Below are 14,752 nucleotides of genomic sequence, written 5' to 3'. Positions count from 1 at the left end.
CTCACTCTGGCTGTGCAATCCTTCGTGAACCAGCAATGAACAAGACTTTGTATTTACTTTTTTTTTTTTTTTTTTTTTAAAATCGAACTCTATTTGGACCTACCCATTCCAAAATCACATTAGACTTTATATAGCACAAAAAACCAGAAGCCACATGAAGCACAGACATCTTGACAGAGTGTCTGTCAACAACTCAACTACACACCCTTCTAAATAGGAAAGACTGAATGAGGAGTGATAATTCATGATAAGATGGTCTGATCACAGAGGTCGTTGACAAGACAAACCTTATTAGTCTAGATTGGAAAAGGTTGTGCATGTTGGTTTTTTTCCAAGCTGGAGGTCTAAGTTTGTGCAGAATTTCTGGTCTCTTGTATATAAAATAAAGCACAGCACAAAAAAAAAAGTTCGGTTTTCAGAATGTTAGATTCTGAAAAACACAAATGCATACAGCGGAGAGAAAAAGTGTTAGAAAAACGTGTGCCTAGAGAAACTCGGCACAGTCCCCTACACCATTTGGTATATTTGCACACCATCCAGGAATGGCTTTCTTTATAATTCTATCACTAGTTTGTCTCCTTTAGTGCACAGCTCCCACATTCCCCTCCCTACCTTTGCCTTTACCTTCCTCCTTCTCCATCCCATGTCCTACTCCTTTTTACTCCAGCTACTTGATTAACTGAGGGCGAGGGGTGTATTCTTGTGCTTATTTACAAATTCAAACAGAGCACACATTTATTTCTGGTGATATGTGTAAAATTGCTATGCTGTCCTTGCAGAAAAAGCAGAGTAAGGATATTAACATGCTAGTGCTGGTTTGAGAAGAGCAGAGAATGCGGAACTGCAAAGTGCTCCCATATTAATGCAACTGGGTTCAACCATGGAAATTCCGCAGATCACAGAGGACACCCAGAATAATGTAATGCAGACCTGTGGTTCCATGTTGCTTTAAAAAAACAATGCATATATTGCATAGAGTCTTACCTGAAACATGTCTGTATCTTTATCATGAGTATACTCCACTACAACAGTCTGGTTTCTGGATAATGTGTAAGAGATACTGTGCTGACCTTTACAGCTGATTGCCTGTGGAATAAAAGAATATGTCTATTATATACAGCTTCCACAAAAACAGTATAATCAAATTCATTTCACTATATAACCACCTTTACTATGATCAGGAAAAGCAGTGTATCCTAACATGTCATTCCAAGGCTAGGTAAACACATACACTAGGATTTTTTGTTTTGCCCTTAATGAAAACCCCAGGTGGCACTTGGTTGTTTCTAGTTCAGAAGTACCCAGTACCTACCATTTTCACAGTTTAGACTCCAAACACATGGTTTTCTCTGAATTTATATTAAGTTCCTAACCCTCATAGGAACTTGCATCCTAGCAAAGACTTTGGGTTTAGGATTCTTTGGTTTCTCTGTTTTTTCAAGCAAGTGAGCAATACATTTGATTTACAGTTAAAAGTGCCAGGATTTTTTCAGAGATACCATTACAGTTAAATAGATTTCTAGTTACATCAGAAAGAGCCTAACAATTTCATATGTGATGACGAGTGAACACTTTCAGCCTGTTTTTCCTCATTAAAAGGGTACTTCATACTACCTGTCAAAAGAAACTGGTCTCTATAGATATGGATACAGCAAAGACAAAATAGTATTCTAGTATTTGAAGCAAGACTAGAAAAGGACAACTGCTATTCTGTTATACATCACTAAGGTTTAATTCCTTATTTGTTAAAGACTTCCCAGGTTTACATCTCTAGGTTGCCTTTTTATTGGTCCAGCAAGTCCTTCAGAGAACAGAAGAGAGACATCACTCCAACACAGAAGCAGTCTCAACTTGGAAAGAAACAGGAACCTTGACTGAGAGAAACAGTTTTCCTTGATTAATAAATACAGAGCATAGCTGCCACAGCAGAGAGCCATAATGGGGGCAGGACCTAGAGATCCTTTCAGAACCTCTGAGACTCAGCATACAAAAATCTTGGTGGCACCAATGATAATTTTTTCAAGCATAAAGACCAACACTCACTTCAAATGATTAAATGGTGCCAAAGTGTAATTGTGCTAACTGTACAATGTAAACGCACCAGTAAAAGCTTCAGGACAGAGGAAAACAAGCTGAGAAATAAATCTATCGGCAAATAGGGAAATACATGCAAATATAAGGTCCATATAACTGCACACAATTATGAAAGGTAATGACTGTTACTGCTGAGGAAACGCTTTGCAGACACTTATGTATTGAATTAATAAGTTAATTAAAGCTTTCTCCAGATTTCTGCTAAGGGGGGTAATTTTCTAGAAAAGGTTCTTCTCACTAACTCTATTCCTTCATGCTGCTCTTCACCTACAAAATCCACAGATAGGGATGATTAAACTAGCAACTAAATATATTCTACTCTTCTGTCATCTCTCACAAAAATCTAAATGATCCCAAAGCTATAGATCAAATATTAAACAAATCATTAAAAGTTTTACTGAATGTTGGAGGTATTAACACCACCTACATGCATATTAAAAGCCTACTAACAGCAAAAGTGTTTGACACAGAATTACTGAAAACACATAATGGAAGAATTCTTTTCTGTAAATCTCATGCATTTACAGCAACAGATGAGAGACTACTTTTGCAACACGCCTCTCACTGAAAGCTCTTAACACTTGCTAAACAAGTGCTCAACACTTGCTAAGGATTTAGGCTTAGGAGTTACTACCTGGAGGCAAAGGATCCAACATCTCTGTTGGCAATGTGGGCAGTTGCACCTCAACAAGCACACCCTCAACAAGATTGCCAATGACACCAAGCTGTGTGGTGTGGCTGACACGCTGGAGAGAAGGGGCGGGATCCAGAGGGGCCTGAGCAGGCTGGAGAGATGGGATAGTGCCAGCCTTGTGAAGTTCAACAAGGCCAAGTACAAGATCCTTCACATGGATTGGAGTAACCTCAAGCACAAATACAGGTTGGCCAGAGACTGGATTATGAGCAGCGCTGAGAAGAAAGACTTGGGGATTTCGGTTGACAAGAAGCTCAACATGACCCAGCAAATGTGCACCTGTAGCACAGAAAGTCTAAAGGAGAAGATTCCCACTCTCTATTCTGCTTGCATTAAGACCCCACCTGGAGTACCGCGTCCAGCTCTGGGGTCCCCAATACAAAAAGGACACGGACCTTTTGGAGTGAGTTCAGAGGACCTCAGAGGGCTGAAGCAGCTCTCTTATGGAGAAAGGCTGAGAGATGTGGGTTTGTTCAGCCTGGAGAAGGCTGCTCCTGGAAGACCTCAGAACAGCCTTGCAGTACCTAAGAGGGTCTTCAAGAAAGCTGGAGTGGGACTTTTGACAACAGTGTCTAGGGATAGGACAAGGGGTAATGGGTTCAAACTTAACCACAGGAAGTTCAAGTTAGATGTAAGGAAGAAGTTCTTCCCTGTGAGGGTGGTGAAGCACTGGCACAGAAGAAGCCAGTGGCTTCTTCTGCCACAGAAAAGAAGGCACAGCTTTTCTTCAGATATTAGGAAGAAAGTCTTCACTATGGAGGTGGTGAGACACTGGAACGGGTTGCCCAGAGAAGCTGTGGCTGCCCCATCCCTGGCAGTGTTCAAGGCCAGGTTGGACAGGGCTTTGAGCAACTTGGTCTAGCGGAAGGTGTCCCTGCCTATGGCATGTGGTTGGAACTGGATGATCTTTAAGGGGCAATTCCAACATCAACCATTCAATGACATGATTCTTTGACTAAGCAAGATAACCTTTCCCAATCTCTTCAGTACTTTTTTCTGCAATGAAGCTTTTGACAAAATTTCAAGCCATTGTTTTTTGTTCCAATTATTGTACCAAGAGCTGAAAAGTGAGGTAAAAATTATTTGATAATCATTGTTACACAGATTCTAAATTTACCAGCTTAAATTTATAATGTTTTGTAATAACCATTACACAGGAACACAGCATGTTGCAAGAACAAACATGAGCTTGAGATGCAATTCAAATGAAATCACTAACACTCTGGGACATCCTAAGACACTGAACTGTAGGTCTGAAATACACATGAAGGCCTTTTTCTCTATGCATGTTTGACAACTAACAAGGGGCTCTCCAGCCCTGAGCAGGTCTCAGGTATTTCTAGAATATCAATGAAACAGAGCGATGAACAGGAGACCCTCACACCTTGCATTTTAAGCATAATACTGCAATAATGAATTTATATTCCTACTATCAGATATCACTTTCAAACACCAGATAGTAATAGCTTTCACACACAAAATTTTTGTTTATTTCCACAAAACTGTAACAGCTGCAGATACAATGATGGACAGGCCTATCACCAGCTGGTGTCCTCAACATAAAAAGGACATGGAACTGCTGGAACAAGTCCGGAGGAGGGCCACAAATATCACAGGCGACTGGAGCACCTCCTGTATGAAGATAGGCTGAGAAAGTTGGGGCTGTTCAGCCTGGAGAAGAGAAGGCTGCGTGGAGACCTCCTAGCAGCCTTCCAGTATCTGAAGGGGGCCTACAAGGATGCTGGAGAGGGACTCTTCATTAGAGACTGTAGTGACAGGACAAGGGGTAACGGGTTAAAACTTAAACAGGGGAAGTTTAGATTGGATATAAGGAAGAAATTCTTTACTGTTAGGGTGGTGAGGCACTGGAATGGGTTGCCCAGATAAGTTGTGAATGCTCCATCCCTGGCAATGTTCAAGGCCAGGTGGCACAGAGCCTTGGGTGACATGGTTTAGTGTGAGGTGTCCCTGCCCATGTCAGGGGGGTTGGAACTAGATGATCTTCAGGTCCTTTCCAACCCTAACTATTCTATGATGGTCCTTGGCTTCAGCACCAGCCAGTCTGTGGAGCACTGACCACCAGCAATCTGGTAAAATTCCTGGGAAGGGATATGTTAATGATGCTCATTAGGTTGACCAGGGTATCTCCTCTGAAACACTGGAGTAGGACACAATCTTTTTCTCCAGGTGTTCCTTTCCCTTCCCAACTTCTCTTCCTCATTTATTTCCCCTCCTCTTTGTTTTCCACTATTTAAATCCAGTTATTTTCAGTATGAAATGCCACAATAATTTCCTGGAATTGTGTAATCATTTGTCAAATAAAAGAACATTATGAGAAGTGTTTCAACTTGTGCTTTTACAGTCTGCTCAGTACCAACAGTTGCTCCAATTCATATATATTTTATAGCCACATTAATTGCTGGTCTCAAAGCAATTCGCCACTTCCAAGTAAGAAAAAAAAAAAAAATATCAAACAGCAGTATTTCAGGAATTACACAAAAAAAGAAGAACTATGAGCTATTCACAACGACCAAGCAGTGAAATGTAAGTATCTTAATAAAACAATATTGTAAGTGGAATGCTGAATGATCATGAAGGATTTTTTCTGCTTGAAGAGCTACAGAATCACGCTACAAGACCCCAAAAAAGTATGGTGAAATTGGTTTGTGGCAACCAAAATACTGAGGTTGCCTTTTCACTGCTTTTAACATTCAAATTTCCAGACTTCCTTTGTTTTCCCCCCACCAGTAGGATATCATCCCCTCTGCCACAAACCTTGATGTTGTCACATAGCTGCACTACTGCAGCAGCTAAGCCAGAAAAGCCCTGACTCTTGCAAGATGTACAGCAGCATTACAAGTTGTAGCAGATGACTTAAGAGTTTCATGCTGGATACCACCATGTCCACCTTCCTGGCAGGAACTAAAACATGAAAGAACGAAAAGCAGGCACTAAACTTTACCTCTGTCCCTTCAACTCCACCTCAAGGCTGCCAAGATCCATCAAAACAATAATGAGTATTTTCAAAGCTTGTACCCAGTGTCCAGCAAAGCTTTTCAGTGTATGGGCCAGTATCAGCTTAATTTGAGAGCAGCTGTCTCATATCTTTTCGGTTCTTAAAAGTTTAATGAAAGTCATCAATTGAGCACAGAAAAAAAGCTACATTAGTTCCTGGCAGAGGCAAATTATTAGAAAACCCTCACTAATGTATACAGCCTGAGCCTGCCAAACCAATCTGAAACATGCGGCTCCAGACTGGCCATAGCATATGCCACCTCTTGTCCAGCAAGAATTCTCGTGGGGAGACGTCCTGGGTTCAGCAGAAGCAGTCAGTTTTTCCTCCTTCTTAGTAGCTGGTGCAGCGCTGTGGTTTTGACTTTCGGCCTGGGAAAAATACTGATAAAGCCGATGTTTTCAGTTGCTGATCAGAATGTTTACCCTGACCAAGGACTTTGTGAGTCTCATGCTCTGCCAGGGAGGAGGAGAAGCCGGGATGAAGCAGAGACAGGACACCTGACCCAAACTAGCCAAAGAGGTATTCCATACCACAGCACATCATGTCCAGGATGTAGAATTGAGAGTGCCCGGAAGGGCTGGATCACTGCAGGGTGGGGGTGAGGTACCGGTCAGTGAGCGGTTGTATTCTTTTCCTTGTTATTTCCTTTATCATTATTACTATTAGTGGTAGCAGTAGTGATTTGTGTTATACCTTAGTTATTAAACTGTTCTTATCTCAACCCGCGGGAGTTGCATTCTTTCGATTCTCCTCCCCATCCCTCCAGGAGCGGAGGGAAGAAAGGTCAGGGGGGAAGTAGACTGCGTGGTTCTGATTTACGGCCTGGGCTTAAACCACGACAGGAGACACAGGCTAGATTACTTCAGTCGCCCACACAACAGTCTGTTTTATATGGTTAACTGTCTCAAGCTGCTGAATTCAAGTAATTCCCTTCGGAGGAAACAGTGAAGTGCAGACTGACAAAACCCCTGTGGACTGATAAAACAGATAATAGCCATAAGGGACTTTTCCAGCATGATTTCACTGCCAGTGACTTTATGTTCGCATTAGGTCTGAGGGATTTTAGAAAGTCCAAATGCCAAATGAAAGCAACAAGGGAATATTGAGGTGCCATATTCTACTTGGCACAAAGGGACAGACATCTCAACATCTTTCCAAAGCAGAGCTTGTGTTTGCACAGTAATCCATCCTTCTTCACAGGGCTTTAACCTGGAAGAGTGTGCAGCAGCTCCAAGCCTCACTGTATGTTGAGCAGTGAGTCTACCCCAGCAGCAAGACTCCTCCCCTCCCATCACTCAAAAGCAAACCCTGCATCTACCTCCACTGTGGCACTCCCCCTCCCTTGAGATGTCTGTCCAGTGATTTTGGGTCATCAAAACTGCCATATGTTATCAGAGACTGAGAGGAGCTGCATCTAAGAAGGCATGCTGTCTCTCCCCCACGCTAATATGGACTAGGCAAATATTTGTGGCTTTGGGGTTCTTTTTTCAAGCTTTCCTAGTAGCTCAGTTCTGAGCTATATTCTTTCTGCTGGCTGGCATTACACTTGGCCTTTGTTTCTCCCCTGCCTCCTTACACACACTTTTCATTCTTGCGCTTATCTCTCCGTTTTGAGAACAAAACCACATTCCAGCACTCTGCACTCACAATCAAAGCAGTAGTTAAAGGCTATGGCTTACAAATCTGCCAGGTCTCAGAGGAGCTGAGATCAAATAGAGGCTGCTTTCCCAACAGCAACACTGCAACTGGAACATCCCAGCCTACCTGAATTCTTTGCCCTCCACTCATTCCCCTGGAAAGGCAGCTGCTATCAGTTTTACCATCATTTCAAGAACTGAAAAAGTAGAGTTCCCTAAATCCCACATATAAAAATCCTTGCAGATAAGGCGAATAAGAACACACAAAACCTGCATTTTTTAATCCTCTGCCTTTTTTAGCAGAGATACAGAAAAAGGAGAGAACACAATTAAAAAGTAGTAAGTCTTCAGTAGACTGGACATAGACCTAACCAACTGGCAGCGATGCACAACACCACATTTGCAAACATCCAGCATTACCCGGAAGTGAGCACTGCATTAAGTGACAACACTCCAGAGTACCACCTCTCCCCTAAGCACTGACAGCATAGGCAGCTACTGCCCTGGAAACAAGCAGAAGGTCAGTAAAAATGTTAACTGTTTCCTGTTGCACAATAACAGATTAGTGTCAAACACATCTCCAGAAATGCCTTTATCCACTGACAAGACAAAAGGTTAAACAGGAGCAGACCACCCCTTCTGCAGAGCATACAAAAAGCCTGTAAAATAATCTGATCTAAGATGGAATTCTTTTTCCAAGAGGTTAATTATACCAGTGTTGGATTTCTCCAAGTGCAACAAGAAAAACCATTTTCCTTAAACTCTTTATTTTTTTTTTTTTTAAATGGGCTGTTCTTTGAGATCTCTGCAAGTTCCTGCTTTGCACACAGTGATGAACTAGTGTGTATTCTTAAAATTTGTCTTCTGTAATAAGGATGTCCCTGTTTTGACCTATGACAGACGTAAGGGTATAGCAAAGATTCTAGCTTGAGGCTCAAAACCTGAAGTACAGTTGGGGTTTTGGTTGTTTATTTAGTAAGTTTCTTTATAAGATATTCTATATTTCTCTCTGTGCAGATGTTACAACTACCCTGAGCCAGATGTTGCCTATCTAAGGCCATCTTTTGGTATGCCACAGCTCTTCCCACACACTGACAAAGTTGCTCATTTCCCTTAGTAATCTTCAGCCCAAGAGTTCAAGAACAGGTCAGCAGCTCACAGCATGACTACATTAACTTAACACTATTAGGTCAAACCTTCTATGTAAGGAGCACATCAATGAACTGGAAAAGCAGATCCCAAAATTCTCACAGCCTTTAAGCTGCTGCTTGCAAGGCTTGCAAGAAGCAGGTCTGACCCAATTCTAGAAATGGAGATCTTGCTTTCTTCTGGTCTGCAATGCTTCCAAGGAAACAAACAAACCAACCAACCAAACAAACACAATCAAAAAAACCCCACACCAACAAAACTCTGCACATTGAAATTGAAATTTAAACTTCCCAGTTCACTTGTGCCTAGCAAGCTCCCCACAGATCATGAGAGACTTAACATTATTATGGTTACCAACTCTTCTGCACTATGGCAGAAAGCGAGGGCTAAAATCCATTAAGAAAGAGGCAGATGTCTCACAGGAAGGGCTGCTCTATTAGAATAGGAGTTTTAGTTTAGTTAATTAGGTTGGATTAGGACAATAAAATGATTTATGGGAACACTTTAGTTTTCTTTGTTGGTAGTCAAGCTGACCGACACCACACTGACATGTTTAAAATTAATGACAGCAGTGCCTTCATGAGTTAAATGCTTTCTTACTTGGCTGCCGGCCTTCAATTTCTTTGTATAAAAAGAGAACACAAGAAACACTCAGGGTCGTCAGACAAAAGATCTTGCAACTTAAAAGGAAGCTTTAGCTAGCAAGGAAGGAAGCAAAGAACACATCACATTTCCACTGGATTTTTGGACAGACTGACTTCCAGAGCCAGCAGACATTAAGTTACCATAAGAAAACACAACAAAAGCTCATGAATGTGACATGCTGGTGTTTTGCCTTCATCAGAAAAGCATGTCCACTTTGGAAGTTTCCCAGCAAATTGTGACAAGTGTCAATTCATATAACTAAAGACTGCAATTTTACCCTGTCTCATCTTAAACCCAACAGTAATTGCACAGAATTACTGCTTCTGTAACACTAGATTGCAATAACACTGAAAATTTACACTGACCTCTGGCTACTGATACAGCCATTATACATAATTTTCCTTTAGCGTTTTACAAAGAAAATAGACATTATCATGGAAACCTTATGGGTTTCATGTGCCTACAGGAATGGCTGAAATGACTGAAGCAACCGGAACCGCAGGCCCAGCTGTTCAACAAGTCTGCATCTGCTGCCTGCGCTGCTCTGAACAAGCCCATGTTCAATGTTCTTTTCTCAAAAACAAGTGCCTACATTAGAACTGCAACATCTATGCACACACTTTTGTACATTTTGTCTGTGTCTAATATTTCAGCTGTTAATATCCTCTTGACAACTAAATGTATGTTAGGAAATGGTCAAAAAAAGACTTAAGAGTTAGCAAATACAAATAAAAACATGCCACCGTAAAGAAATTAAATTTTGTACACAGCACTTAAATATTTGTCAGAAATATGCACTAATGCATATACTGATGTTGCAGCTACCTACAGGCAAACTGGTTTTTTTTTCTTACATAGCAAACTGAATAGAACAATGCTGAAAAACACTAATTAACTGCAAAAACATGACAAATTCTGTACTGATTTCAGATGGTTTTGTTAATTACATGATTTAAACACTAACAGACCAGGGGGGAGTTAAAAATGCACACGTAACGAGCAATTGGACAACAAGTACTTGACTTTTGAAGAAACAGTTTAAAATGATTTATGCGTGGCAAGGTCCGCAACCCCAGTCATAGCAATCAAGCTAATGCACACAGCCTGCAGCCCACCCCTCCTCGATCTGCTGAATGTGAATCACCCCCCAAAACTCATGGTACAAGGCTCTGTGCCTATGCAGAAACAATTTGAGCAAACAGGCTAGTTTATTTACACTTCAGGCTTTTACAGCTTTCAAAGCATTCACAAGTTTGTTCTACATACCCTTTCAAGCTGAGCTTGGAGACTGAAGGGGGAGGGGGCAGAGGGGACATCAGATTTGTCTCCAGCATACATCAAAGCCATCTGCTACAAGTGCACGTGTGAGGTTGTGTGCTGCCACTCAAGCAATTTACCATTCATCAACTCAATAGGCAGATGTTAAATGATTTTCTCCATTTGCTGAATTTGTGTTGGTGTGCAATTTTAGACAACCAGCCCGCACAGTGCATACCACTCTTTCTCCAGAAGAGGTGTCAAAATATGCTGTTCCCTAATTCTCCATTTTGGGTAAGGGGGCAATGATCTGAAAGTTTTTCTAGATAAGCTAGGTCAGGGCTGACAGACACTTAACTGCATGTTGTTATTCCAGAGAATAACAGGGTAGGCTGTGAATATTCAAAACACATCTTCAAAATGCACAGTGGGTGTTAACCACAGTGCACAGATTAAAGTTAGGTGGCCAAAATCATCATTGTTGCAGCCACTTACCAGACCCAAGTCCTACCTCATACCTATGACTCCTGACCAGCTCTGGTAAAGTAACCCAAGGTGTCCCACTTAATATTCAAAGTATAAAAAGCAGCTCAAAATAGGTACCATTTTATACTAACAGGCACAGGTACATGATACAGTAGCTCAGGAATTGTTCTCTCAATCACAAACTTTTGGTGGTTGTGAATCAACACCTTACCTAACCAACCTGTGAATCATTTTCCTCCCCATGCCACCTTTTAGCTTTTCTAGTCCTTAAAATGTTTCTATACCCTTTCAATTTTTTTCCATCTGCATTCAGGAACATTATATTGCAAGTGATCCTTCATCTATCTTTGAAATTAAGTCTGTAGTTTTCCACCTTTAGTCAGGTTAGTAAATTTCCTCCCCCAAGCAGACTAGAGATAGAGATAGCTCAGAGGCACAACATAGGGCTGCAGCAGTGTCAGATACACCAGCTACCCACCACATAAATCATTTACCCCAAAGTCCAGAACACTCCTCTGAGCAAATCGCTGCCTGCACACTGCTGTTACTAGAAGGTGTGATTCTATTGCAACTGCTCTGAAGCTGCCTGCTTTAATCCTGTGTTGCAGACACATTTCACCTGCTTTGGAAACCAGGAGACATACATTTATCACCATCCTGTACTTAATTACATGTATTACATACAACTCGTACTACAACTTCTCATTTACTCCACCAGGTATTCTCTTTTCATCAGATGTTATCTCAACTTATCACTATGGAGCATACAGAGATGCACCCACTGTGTTACAGGTTAGATTCCCATATACCTGTCAATACAGACTACAACCAAATGATAATGATTCTTAACTTTTTAGAAGACACATCTGTCCCTGTTTCAGCTTCAACCCATCATGCAGTCATACCACTGTCTTAAAAAAAAAAAAAAAGTGCATACAGGTGTGAATTTGCAGAGTGGCTTTGCAGGATATTTTATTTCCATCTGTAAAAAGGAAGCAAAACTGCCCAGAAAAGTAGGACCAAAAAGTTGAGCTTATTCCTGCCAGGATGCCGCTTTGGAACGAGACCTTTTAACAATATAAATGAGTGTTCGAGGTTTTCTATCTGCAACAAACAGGGAAGAAAAGAGATAAGCAGCCCAGCTCTGCTGAGAGCTCCTGTTTCTGGTCATGCTGCTGGGAGTTCGGTAGTACTAAGGCTCACCACCTTTATACAATGGAGCTGGTTCTCCTCATCTCCACAGGAGAGACACCTAAGAAACCTTTTTGTTTGAAAGCAAGGGGAGCGGAAGAAACTAGCAGTCTACTGAAAGAGACTGCACAAGAGTCAGTTCAGCTACAACCTCTTTAGGGACAAAAAGACTAAATGGTTGACTGAAAAAAGCCTACTATATAGACAGTTGTGTTGAACATGATGCTTACTCTATTAAGATCACATACTGAAGACCAGTAAGACATTCCCTGATGTGTGGCTTCCTGAAAACAAAACTTCTGACCCCAAAAACTCCTGGCATTAGTGAACTAAGTGTAGGATTTCTTCTGGAAGACTATAAATTTAAACATGAAGGCATAAACATGATTTTGCAACTGCAGCTGGAGCACATCCCCCAAAACTCTTGATACACCCACAAAAATATCAGTAATTAGAGAAGGATGCAACAGTGTTTGTAGCTGAACACTGGTGCCAACAGTCTACAATTCATTTATATACATCAGGAACAAAAGCAGCAGATGCCTGCTACACTTATGTAATTGGATATGCCAAGCGCAAAAAAAAAAAAACCCACAGATTAGAATCCTCAACTAAAAACCAGACCAAAAAAAACCTCACAGTGACAAAGTCCCCTCGAGGGCTTCTATCAACACAGGGACTGAAAGATTTCTACACTTGGTGCATCAGCAGTGAATGCTTCTGTGAATCAAAGCACCCATGAGCACCAATCTAAGCCTGCCTGCCAAAGGAGAGCACATAATAAGAGAAGATGCATATCATCCTGTAGCTTCCAGAAGCCATAAATTCAATCTGACACAAATCAATTTTACATTAAGACAGCCAAAAGCTCTCCAGACAGTTACCTTAACAGACCTGTTAAGCAGCTGCACAAAAATCTCCCACAAGGAAAAACCAAAAAATAAAAAAAAATTGAACCTCCTCTTTTGAAAGAGCCATTAAGTGCTCATAGAAAGCAGTTACATTTTACAGAGCCCAACAAGGGATACAAGCTGCTTTCTAGACTTCACACTATAGCTGGAGTATTGTCCTGATAGAAAGCACACTCTTTGACAGATCAAACTCAAAAGCTATCAGATTCTTTTCTAGCAGTCCGAGATTCCTACAGAAATTACAAGTCACTGCAACAAACCAGACTTTCTAAAATTTTCCTTTGTAGAGGTTACCAACAAAAACAACTCCTGCAGAACAGTTCAGCTGGTACTTGAACCAAGTTGGACAAATACTGACAGCAGCCCACAGGAAAAGCAAGTTCAGCCCACCTGCCAAAAAGAGCATCCTATTGCAAGACATTCTTGGGGGTGGCAGTAACAGGAGGTGTATTTGTAAGATCAGTCTCGTATATGGATGAAGGTGATAAGTCTGATCAGCAGGTTCTCAGTACACAATACTCAAGTAGAAGAAATAGCATGCAAGTTAATAGCACAAATCTTGCATGTGGGAAACAATCACTTTTGATTTAAGTCCTATGAATATAGAGTACACAAAAGCATTTCTAATCTTTCTACTTGCCATTTATACATATCACTAAGCATCCTCTTTTAACTCTTTTTAATTGAGCTACTTAAGTGATTTAAGGCAACAAGATGACACACTATACAGCAGACAAAATGCAATCCTGATTTATGCTGATGCATGTAAGCTGAAAAATATCAACTTTCTAACAAGCAGGAAGCAAGGAGGTTTCTTCACTGTATTTGCCAAGCTCATTTCAAAACATAACTGACTGTAAGCTCCTCCAATGCTGTCTCTGAATCCGTACAGAACTGAAAACAAGTCTGGCCCCAATTCCCAGACTTTTTTTAATTACCCAGGGCAAAAAAACCCCATCTCTTCACAGAGGAGATAGCACAGCTCTGGCAGTTTGCAGTAACTAACACTGCCTCTCCATCTTGCAAACAGAGAAGAAAGAACAGTCAGAAAGCAACACGTACATATCCCATTCTCGGTCACCCACCTGGATAACTATAACAAAGTGTTAACAACCACATTCAGGATTCATTTATCAGAATGCTTTGTCCCTGGCTCTCATGCCATTTTACAGTCCAAGCTAACAGCTAGGTTCACAAAATACATTCAATACTAGGACAGAAAGGTTCAGCTGAAATCCAAGTATTCAGCACCTTTGTCTATTTTTCAACTGCAGCGTGGAATACCAGATTGGGGAAAATTTCAGTATCAACTTGAGTAAATAGAGTACATAAGAACTGAGAGCACTTAAGCCAAAATATGGGTCACATCTGCCACTAAATAGCTTTGATATCTGAGTGGAGCCAAACTTAACTTTCATAAGTCAGTCCAACCCAAACAGTTACTGCTGCAGATAGGCCACATTCTCAGCCCTCGCCTTGCAGAGCGCTCTACGTACCATTTAGGAAAATTCCAAAACCCAGGGTGTTGAGGGTGAGCAAAGGATAAGTAACACCCAGAAAAATACATGGCTGTAGACATTTGACACAGTACACATCTGTTTTGTTATATCAGATAAAAGACCACCACAGCCCATTACTATTATGACTCGGCAGCGAAATCCCTCCCTCTGTA

General features: G+C 41.2%; 1 protein-coding gene across 1 annotated transcript in view; it reads right to left on the bottom strand.

Annotated features, from left to right (window-relative positions):
* PELI2 (pellino E3 ubiquitin protein ligase family member 2) overlaps positions 1–14,752 on the bottom strand; it is a 79,883-nt gene that overhangs the window by 14,700 nt on the left and 50,431 nt on the right. Inside the window, exon 3 of the mRNA XM_080619516.1 lies at positions 985–1,086. Coding sequence (XP_080475642.1) covers positions 985–1,086 — 102 coding nt within the window. The remainder of the gene's footprint in view (positions 1–984; positions 1,087–14,752) is intronic.

This window comes from Psittacula echo (genome assembly GCF_963264785.1).
Source record: "Psittacula echo genome assembly, chromosome: 5".
In the NCBI taxonomy this organism is placed as follows: Eukaryota; Metazoa; Chordata; class Aves; order Psittaciformes; family Psittacidae; genus Psittacula; species Psittacula echo.
The sequence above is the reverse complement of the archived record's forward strand: the minus strand, read 5'-3'. Positions and strand labels throughout refer to the sequence as shown.